Below are 10,036 nucleotides of genomic sequence, written 5' to 3' on the forward strand. Positions count from 1 at the left end.
TTTTACAATTTTTATCTGCAGGTGATTTTCCAGATTGGGATGATAGTTTGGAGGACGTGATTGAGTTTATGCATCTCCATCGGGCAGTCCAGGCATGTACTGCTGCAGCCAGTCTTGGGCCTTGTATTCTTCTTGTAGATGGTATTGACCTTCTGACAGAAACACTTGCACTCTCAAAGCAAGAGGTGATCTTTCAATCTCCTGTTTGATTTAGTAATTAGTCTTTAGCTTTTTTATTTCAATAAAATAAACACTTTATTTCTGAATTCTGTTTTCCAGGTGAAGGCACTACGATGGCTGCCAGATGCTCTGCCTCGCTATTGTAAAATGATCATCACAACAACCTTCACTGACCTCACTTACAAAAGTCTGACCGGCAGGACCGATGTCCAGATTCTCAGCTGTCCCCATCTCTCCGATCCAAGTGTTCTGGGCAGCATTTTGCACAAACATTTGTCTTTGCCTTACAAGGAGCTGCCAGCCAGTGTTTTGCAAAGAGTTGGACGTAAGAAGCAATGCCACATTCCGGCCTTTTTAGCTCTCATTGGCACAGAGTTACGGACATGTGGAGTGCTGAGGGAGAAAGAGGAAGAGATGGAGCTGTTGAAGGAGTATATAGAGGTTGATTCAATTCCAGAGCTCTGGGTGAAGGTCATTCATCGCTGGGTACAAGATTACAGCAGAACTGCTCCAACAGAAGATATTACTTCTTGTAAAGTCACTGAGGCTCAAACAAGCACTGCATCACTCAGGGATGGTAAGTCCTTTTTATTTTGTTATATAAAACCATGCTTGCCATGACTTTATTAGTTAAACCTAATAAGCATTTTCTCTTCTTCTCTACAGATCTCTCGGGCTGGGTGTGGGACACGCTCTGTCTTATTCATGTGTCTCGTGCTGGGCTGACTGAGCCTCAGGTTTTGGCTTTGTTGGAAGATTTAGGCTACTGTGGTAATCTGCGAGTCCAGGTTTTGGAATGGGCCCGACTGCGCTCTACTTTTTGGCCTTGGGTTCAAGAGAAAGCCAATGGGCTTCTGACCATCACACATCAATCACTCAGCCAGGCTATTAATCTGTTGTTGCATGGTGAGGATGGTTTTAAGTTATTTGTCCTATTCTTCTTTATTATATTTCATTCCTTTCCATTCTTTGCAAATAGTTGCTTTGAGTAGCCAAACCTTTGGGCATTTCCAGGGTGTTCTTACTGTTTTGCTTTTGTTTCGTTCGTTTTAAGGTACAGATGGTCAGAATTCCTACCAACGGATCCTTGCTGAGTTTTTTCAGAAATCCAATTTAGAGCTTTGTAGCTGGGCAAGAAAGATGGAAGAAATTCCTTGGCATCTCAAGCAAACTGGTTCATTCAACGAGTTGCATGATTTCCTCAGCGATCTGGCGTACGTTATCTCTAGTTTATCTTTGAATATAAATATTTTGCTAATGCAGCGAGTTTTCAGTCAATGATGAAATAAACCCTCCATATTTTTCATAGTACCATGGAGTTTTTGTCAAGCAGCCTGAAGCGATACCCACAGATGACAATTGATGTTATACATTATTGGACACTACTAAGGCAGAGAGGATTTGACCCTCTGACTTCATTCCAGAATCTGATGGCTAAGACTTGGGAGCGTCTTTATGGTAAAACAAATTATTTTTATTATAACATTTAAAAATCATGAATATCTGTCATCACAGTACAGTAATGTAAATTGTATTAAATGGTTTTAGAAATTGTAAAGCATTGCAAGGTATTGCCTTCTGCAGATCCTCTGGGAAATCATAATTCTGATATGTAGACACAGAAAAGCAGAAATTATGACTCGATCACTTCTTGGTAAATGTTAACTAAATTCACCTGGTCTTTCTTAGACATTCACCCTCCAGATCACAGCAGTTTGTGGAGTTTGTCATTGTACTGTTCTAAAGTTCTGCTCTGTTTGGGTGAAATGCAACAAGCTGAGGAGCTGCTACTGCAAGCAGATCGAATTTTCCAAAAGGTAAAAATAATAAAAGACACTGATATTTTGATAGAAATTGTATGCATTCAATTTTCTGAATGCAAGATTGAATTCATTCATCTGTTCTGATGGTTTCTTCCACAGGGTGTAGAGCTGGATAGTGACAGTATGAGCTTACTACTCAAAGTGCAACATATGCTGGCAGAGTTTTACATCCAAATGCATCTGCCAAAAAACACAGAGATGTATTGCCACAAGGGACTTGAGACGGCTCGGTCTCTTACAGTAGCCCACCTTGACAGCACAGAGGTCAGACTGATAGTTGGTAAGATGCATGTCATATTTCATCCTGCATTCACATAACTTTTATAAACCTTGCAAGTTATTTTTGGCAAGGGTAAATTTGAACACATGTAGCACTAATCTGCTCTTACAGGACAGCTGCATTGTCGTCTGTGTGTGGCATTGCTGGAGGATGGACGGCTTTATGCAGTGCCAGGGCTTTTCAAAGAGATCAGCTCGGCTAGATGCATCTCTGGCCATCCTTGTGCTGACGGCACAGCTATGCTACTGAAGGCCATTCACAAGTAAGATAAAAAGTTTGTTTTTCTCTAAATTAAATTAAATGAAATTAAGAATTTATATCAAATAACATTTACATTTTTTATATTAAATTATAAATGATGCTACATCCACGTCAATAGGTGTCAGTATAGTCTAAGAGTCTATGACCACTGTTTTATTAGCCAGAAATATATACAGAAATTACTTGAAATCCATTTTAATGCAGTTTCACATTTGTCTAGGTTGAGTCTTTGTGAGCCCAAGACTGCTGAGAAATGCTTTCAAGCTGCACTGGCCAGCAGGAGGCGCTGGTACGGCCATGATCATCCTCTGGTAGCAGAAGTGGAGGAGCAGCTTGCAGATCTTTGGGCCAGAGCTCAAACCAACACAGAGTGAGATGCTTGTGTTTAGTTACATCAATCTGTCATCATACCTCAAAGTCCTATTATTTGATTTCAAGGTCACTGGCTTGACTTTTAGATGGACACAGAGGAAGATGGTTGAACTGTACCGGCATGTTATAAGCACTAAAGAGACTGAGGCTCAGAAGTTGCAACTTCCCACCATGCAACACGACCTTGCTGTCATTCTTATGAAGCTTGGTGAGTGACTAAATGGTCTTAAATAGCGACTGGTTGTGCCACTGCGTGCTTGAACACAACAGTAACTTTTTAAGTGGTTTCAATGGCATATGTTTCATTAAAAGCTTTGAACCAAACCATCCAGCTCCAAAATGAATCACAACTTCAGAAACTCTGATTTGAAGGTAAAATGTATTTGATTCTTTTTTTTTTTTGGACAAAAAGAAGTGTGCTGTGTTTGTATGTTTATACACTACCAGCCCAAGGTTAGGAATAATTAAGATTTTTTTTTAATGTTTTTGAAATAATTATCTTATGTTCTCAAGGCTGCCTTATTTGATAAAAAATACAGTAAAACTAATATTCTAAAATATTATTACAATTTAAAATAACTGTTTTTGAATATATTTATATAATATATTTTCAGCAGCCATTACTTCAGTCTTCAGTGTCACATGATCCTTAAGAAATCATTCCCTTTACACTTTATTTCGATAGTCCACTTTAGACATTCTAGTAAACTTTGCAACTCCATGTCAGCTAGCAGACATTGGAGTATTAGTAGACTGTTTGCTTAATATCTGCTAACACTTTATGTTGATGGTCCTCTAGCAGACATTCTACTGACTATACACTCTAAAAACTGCTGGGTTAAAAACAACCCAATTTGGGTTATTTTGGCAACCCAGCGCTGGGACAAAAAGGGACGAACCCAGCGCTGGGTTGTTTTAACCCAACTAGTTGGGTTATTATGTTTGACCCAGCATGCTGGGTTGCTTTTTTATGGTTTAAAATTACTACACTGCTAGGCTAAAATGAACCCAAATCAACTTTGCAACTACATATGAACTAACTCTTAGATAAAGAGTAAAGAGTTAGGTAAAGGTAAAGAGTTAGTAGAATAAGTTGACATGTACTTATACTGAAGACACTGAAGACTGGTGAAATGGCTGCTAAAAAAGATCAGCTTTGCCATCATTGAAATAAGTTACATTTTAATATATTCGATAGAAAACAGTTATTTTCAGTTGTAATAGTATTTAAAAATATGACTGTTTTTACTGTATTTTTGATCAAATAAATCATGCATTTTTGGTGAGCATTGTAAATCAGCAACTGAAGTCATTCACTGCCAGTTTAAAATTCCTTATAGTATATTAGAAATTATTAAAATATGTAAGTTGTTGTGCTGTTGTCTGTTGTCATTACATCATGCTCTGTTCTGTCACAGATGTTTTGTGTATTTTATACTGTCTGGCAGGTAAAGTGTTGTTGCGTAGCTGCAGTAGAGTTGAGAGGAGAGAGGGGCTGGATCTGCTTCAGAGAGCTGCAGACATAAGGATTCACCCCTTGGGCCCTGAGCACCCACTGACCCGAGACCTGGAGCTGTGAGCTCAGTTTCACTACAATATTGTATTGTAATCACACAGATACTCTTAATTCATTTTTAATCTTATCTCTTCTGCAGTGTTTCGAACCCTGATATTGTAGGACAGAGGAAGCATGTTCTAGAGGTCATCAGGACCACCTCAAACAATAAACTGTCACTAGGTAGGTCTACAACTGCTTTCAAGGAATCACACTGTGGGCTGCAACAACCATCCTCAAAGTCACGTATAACACGAGCAACTACCAAACTCCCTAGGAGCTTCTCTACACAAACAGCATCATGTTGTAACCAGGATGAAACCCTAAAAAGACCATGGACGACTTTCCAGGTCTGCGTATTTGGGCCACAGAGTGACATTAGGACTCTATTGCAAACAGGAAACGCTGGTTGGTTTGACCGGCGACGGTCCCTTACCAGATCAACTGGGGGTCTTTCCCAGGAAGATGCATCATGTAGGAGGAAGCTTTGAAAGCACTGAACCAATAGATAAGAAGACACTTTGTCACATGGTCAGAGTAGCTATTCTATTCTATTCTATAACTTTTTACCTTTGTGTTGCTCGCTGAACTTTACAAATTTCTATAAAGCTACTTTGAAACAATATAGATTGTGAAGCACTATATAAATAAAAATGACAACTATTAGAATAGATACATTTTTTATTTATAGTGAACATCATTTATTTGCATAAATAAATCTAAGTTTATTATAGAATTATTACAGTATGCATTCATAAGACATAAAACACAAAAATAAAAAAGCCTGTGATAGCAGAAATAAACTGAATGCTGAAATACTGTAAATGTGAATATAAATTATATTCCTACATAGTCTATAATATTCTGTTTAATACACTGTTACAGTATTGGTCACTAATATATTAATAATATCTATCTATCTATCTATCTATCTATCTATCTATCTATCTACGGAGCCTGAGGGTGGGTGTTTTTTGTAAGACTTTTATTTTGAAAAGAACTGGCACTGGGAACTTGGCATTGACTCATACGGCTTTCAGAGTTTCCGCTTTAATTTCTGAAGAAAAGCAGAATAGAAACCATACTAATAATAAGGCTAGACAGCAGCCCAGCAGTGGTCTCAGATCTGCGCAGACATGTCGGGTTACTCTCGGATCATACATTATGCGACCAGCATATTATGCGGCAATAAAGGATCTATGGAAATATCTCAGCTGCACCGCAAGGTGTTCCAGCGCTTCGAGATCTCCGAAGAGGATTTCTGGTACATCGTTAAGAAATGCTCTCGCTTCACAGTGATCCAGAGCAGATCCATAACTGAGGATGGAGAGTCCGACTGCATCGTCGTCGCGAAAACATCTCTGAGACTCTGCAAGAAATATTCGAAGAATGAATGTTACGAGTGCCAGGATTTACATCTGTGCAAGTATTATGTTTACGGGAACTGCAGATATGGAAAAGGAAGGTAAGGTTGAGAGAACATCTGGATGTCTAGCGTAATATATTCCCATTGTAATAATTAATACAAGACTAAATAGATATACTACTTATACATAACAACAGCTATTTGCTGTCATCATAGTTATATCAGTTTAGTGGCATGAAAAAAGAATCAATTCATAACGATTGTATGTTCTGCAAGACCCATTGATATTTTTCATGAGCTTTAAAATTATTTTGTGAATATTTTATTGCTTTGTGATAATAAACAGATTGGCCAGTATTTTGTTTATTAATTGTTTATTTATTTTTAACTAATATTAAAACTTTCTACGTAATTGATTATGTAGACAAGATTTATTAATATTAATAACAGCACCTATTAATAAGAATTACGTTTCCTTAATATTGATAATAACACCCAGCAACGCTATTCTATGGTATAATAATAATAATAATCAATAATAAAATGTTAATATGTTTTAAGTGTGGTATTAAGTATAATGATTATTTAGTTGTTATTGTGTCAAAAATCAGAAATAAAATGATTAAAATCATTTCTGCTTATTGGTTATTACATATTTATACATCAAAATACTCTGTAGGTTATCTATAAAAGCAATATCGGTCAGTCTCTTACACAAATAAATGTATGGTAATTATGTAGAGCCCAAAATCACTATATGCTTATGTGTTTGTGTTTGTCAGGAAGGAGTGTAAATTCTCCCATGATATCCAGTCACAGCATAACTATCCCCTGCTGCGGGAATGTACGCTTCATGAACTGAACGAGGATGATCTCTTCCTGCTTCTGCTCCAGAACGACCCTGCCCTACTGCCAGAGGTGAGGAAATGCAAGAACAGGAAGGCCAAAATAGCCATCTAGAGCCATGAGAGATTCCCCCCCAAAGCCAAAATCATGCTATGACTGGGATATTTCTGCATTCCAGGTACCTCTCCTGCCGTTTGAAACGCGCTCCTTCATTTCTTTCGCTGGGCGCTCAGTTACGAGACGTTTTCAGAGTAGAATAGAGCTCATGTAACCGCTCAGACGTTTGTTCTGGCATGCTTGAATCAGCCACTGGCTACACCCAAATGTACAATGAAGTAATTGAATATTTGAGTATGTAATTAGTCCATCAGAAGTCAAAAAAACAAGTGGTGAATTGAGAAGAATTGTGGTCCGCGTTCAGGATGAAGAGTACCTGATGGTTCTGAGATCTTCAGGTGTCCCAAGTGTGTTTCTCCAGTTTGGTTTGGACAAAAACAAAACAAAAAAAAGAAAAAGAAAAAAATGAGAATGTCCTGTAACCAGGTAAAGTAGAATGTTTTGCTGAGCTCTGTGATGCACTGGTTTAATCTTGAAGTTTGACTGTATTTGTAAGGCATTTAATTTGTTTACTTTAATTATTAATAAATGCATGTGTGGTTTTGAATATTGTAATTTGCACATACACTACCGATCACGTTTGGAATCATTAAATTTTTTAATATTTTGAAGGAAGTATCTTATGCTTATCAAGGCTGGATTTATTTAATCAAAAACACAGTAAAAACAGTAGTATTATTTAGATTTAAAATAACTATTTTAATATATTTTAAAACGTAATTTATTCCTGTGATGCAAGGCTAAATTTTGAGCATCATTACTTCAGTCTTCAGTGTCACATGATCCTTCAGAAATCATTCTAATATGCTGATTTGGTGCTTAATTGTTATACATTTTTATTGGTGCTCAATTATTAATAGTTCTTACTAATTTACTATTAATGTTGGAAACAGTTTTTGCTGCTTTATTTTTATGGAAGCTGATACTTTTTTTAGGATTCTTTGATGAATTGACATTGAATATGAATTGTTATCAACACTGATAACAATAAGAAATGTTTCTTAAGCAGCAAATCAGCATATTAGAATGATTTCTGAAAGATCATGTGACACTGAAGACTGAAATTGTAATAATATTTCACAATATTACAGTTTTAACAGCATTTTTGATCAAATAATTGCAGACTAGGTGAGCATAAGAGACTTCTTTCAAAAACATTTAAAAAATCATAATATTTTCAAACTTTGACCAGTAGTGTAACACTGATTTTTAAAGACTCCTCCCTGTGCTATATGTACACAGGTGTGTGCTCACTATAATAAAGGCACGGGCCTTTTTGGAGTCTGTACCTTTATGGAGCGCTGCACTAAGGTGCACATTTGTCAGCACTTTGTGCAAGACGACTGCCTGTTCGGCCCCAAGTGCAAACGGCTGCACAGTATCGACGAGCACAGCCGCAAGATGCTGGAGGAGCGTGGTCTCGGTGGTGACATCATCCATGACCTGCCCTACATCTATCAGAACGTTTATCGTCTCAACTCACAAACTATAAGCAGTGGTAAGAGCACTTATATTCATTTACACATATTATATATACAGTAATTCACATTATACATACATATTCATATACATTTCAGAACTCATATCTGATCAAGGCGTCACACCGGCTGCTCAGATGGAGAAGAATGAAATCTGTCTCCACTTCATAAAACGGAAATGCAAGTTTCAGGGTTGGTGTCCATTTCATCCACGTTACCTCTGGTTAATCTCGTTTTCTTTAAGCCATTTACATTAGATTTAAGTTATAATGGTTTTGTTTTATTGCTTCAGACCAGTGCGTTCTTGTCCACTTTAATCTTCCATACAAATGGGAGGTTAATGACGGGAAAGGCTGGAGGGATTTAAGAAACATGGAGGAAATAGAGAGAGCTTACTGTGACCCAAAGAATGAACACAGGTCAGTACAAATGCACATGCAAGTGCTTGCTTACCATTTTTTCTTTTGTCTTTTCTTTTTCTTTTTTAATTTAATTTAATTTATTGCTTTTTAAGGGCTTTCTGTACTTTTTTTTTTTTTTTAATTGAATAACAAAAAAGTATCAGATAATAACAAAATTGATTGTATATGGCATTAGCTGTGCTAAAATGTTTTATTTTTATTTATTTTTAGTGTTTTTACATCCTTCCCTATTCTATCCTTTCCAGTGGGATTTTAGTATCATTGAGATACTAGTTTTTGTTTTTATATTTTCTTTTAAATTTTAGTTAAAGTTTGAATAATTTTGTTATGTGTTTCATCATTTTTAATAGTATTTTTTAAATGTCTAGTTTTATTAATTTTTATTTTAGTTAAAGTAAATGAAAATGAGAAAGGTTGCCTTGGCAACTAGCTGAAATAAAATGTATATTCTAATATATTTCAGAAAAAGTTTGTTATTTCAAGTATCAAAAGTTTATTTTATCGTTTTAGTTCACTATAATAACCCTGCTAGCTTCTCTTGGATTCAGTCCAGGCTCGAGACCAGTGGATTTTATGTCCATGACCAGGAACCATAACCCTGTGCGCCGACTCTCAACGGTCTCTTCCATCTCTAAACCAGCCCACTACATCCTGACAACAGAGTGGATTTGGTACTACAAAGGAGATCATGAGAACTGGATAGAGTACGGTCAACCGGTGAGACTGGATTGCAAACATAGTGTTTATACTCTCAGTTGAGAGGAATTTAAGGTCAGGTGGTTTTGTTTCAATATCATTTTTCTTTAGGATGACAAGCAACGTGTGACGTCTGTAACATCGCGAGAGCTGGAGAAAGCATTTCAGGAGGACAGCAATGCAGAAGTTACTCTTATTACGGGGAATAGGCATTACTATGTCAGTTTCCAAGGTACTACACACCTTCATATCTGCTATATGACTCCTGCGGTCATTTAAAATATTATTTTATATTATATTATTTGTAAGTATATGACTGTTCTAATTTTACAGATATGTATCAAAGAAACCCCAAACACAACACAAAGAGGAGGATGCGCAGGCGACCGCGCTTTGTGTCTATCAATGAGGTGGAGGCTAAAGCTGCCCAGTGACAGACCAAACACACAAACACATTCAGATTATGAGTTACTGCTTTAGTTTTGTGTCACTTCTCAATTAATACATTGAGAAGATATATCCTCAATTTATCCTCAATATTTATCCAAATGTATCCTCAATTTGTGTATATATGTGTGTGTGTGTATATACAGTACACACACACACACACACACACACACACACACACATATATATATAT

The 10,036-nt window shown here is 36.7% G+C and overlaps 2 protein-coding genes across 3 annotated transcripts in view; both read left to right on the forward strand.

Moving 5' to 3' along the window:
- Window positions 1–4,962, forward strand: part of LOC107656216 (tetratricopeptide repeat protein 41-like) — a 7,989-nt gene extending 3,027 nt beyond the window's left edge. Inside the window, exons 5-16 of the mRNA XM_016443980.1 lie at window positions 22–185; window positions 280–757; window positions 847–1,086; window positions 1,235–1,394; window positions 1,490–1,638; window positions 1,885–1,997; window positions 2,103–2,283; window positions 2,395–2,545; window positions 2,765–2,914; window positions 3,003–3,124; window positions 4,365–4,491; window positions 4,572–4,962. Coding sequence (XP_016299466.1) covers window positions 22–185; window positions 280–757; window positions 847–1,086; window positions 1,235–1,394; window positions 1,490–1,638; window positions 1,885–1,997; window positions 2,103–2,283; window positions 2,395–2,545; window positions 2,765–2,914; window positions 3,003–3,124; window positions 4,365–4,491; window positions 4,572–4,962 — 2,426 coding nt within the window. The remainder of the gene's footprint in view (window positions 1–21; window positions 186–279; window positions 758–846; window positions 1,087–1,234; window positions 1,395–1,489; window positions 1,639–1,884; window positions 1,998–2,102; window positions 2,284–2,394; window positions 2,546–2,764; window positions 2,915–3,002; window positions 3,125–4,364; window positions 4,492–4,571) is intronic.
- Window positions 4,963–5,429: 467 nt separating this feature from the next.
- The window catches only part of LOC107656291 (poly [ADP-ribose] polymerase 12-like), a 12,337-nt gene continuing 7,730 nt past the window's right edge, over window positions 5,430–10,036 (forward strand). Inside the window, exons 1-8 of one of the 2 annotated variants that reach the window (XM_016444056.1) lie at window positions 5,430–5,936; window positions 6,620–6,755; window positions 8,043–8,298; window positions 8,378–8,470; window positions 8,571–8,697; window positions 9,249–9,417; window positions 9,508–9,628; window positions 9,730–9,806. In XM_016444056.1, the coding sequence (XP_016299542.1) occupies window positions 5,608–5,936; window positions 6,620–6,755; window positions 8,043–8,298; window positions 8,378–8,470; window positions 8,571–8,697; window positions 9,249–9,417; window positions 9,508–9,628; window positions 9,730–9,806 (1,308 nt within the window). In that variant the 5' untranslated portion in view covers window positions 5,430–5,607. Of the gene's footprint in view, window positions 5,937–6,619; window positions 6,756–8,042; window positions 8,299–8,377; window positions 8,471–8,570; window positions 8,698–9,248; window positions 9,418–9,507; window positions 9,629–9,729; window positions 9,986–10,036 lie in introns of those variants that run through there. The other variant, XM_016444055.1, reaches the window with a different exon arrangement.

Source organism: Sinocyclocheilus anshuiensis, unplaced genomic scaffold (assembly GCF_001515605.1).
Source record: "Sinocyclocheilus anshuiensis isolate Anshui unplaced genomic scaffold, SAMN03320099.WGS_v1.1 scaffold183, whole genome shotgun sequence".
Taxonomy (NCBI): domain Eukaryota; kingdom Metazoa; phylum Chordata; class Actinopteri; order Cypriniformes; family Cyprinidae; genus Sinocyclocheilus; species Sinocyclocheilus anshuiensis.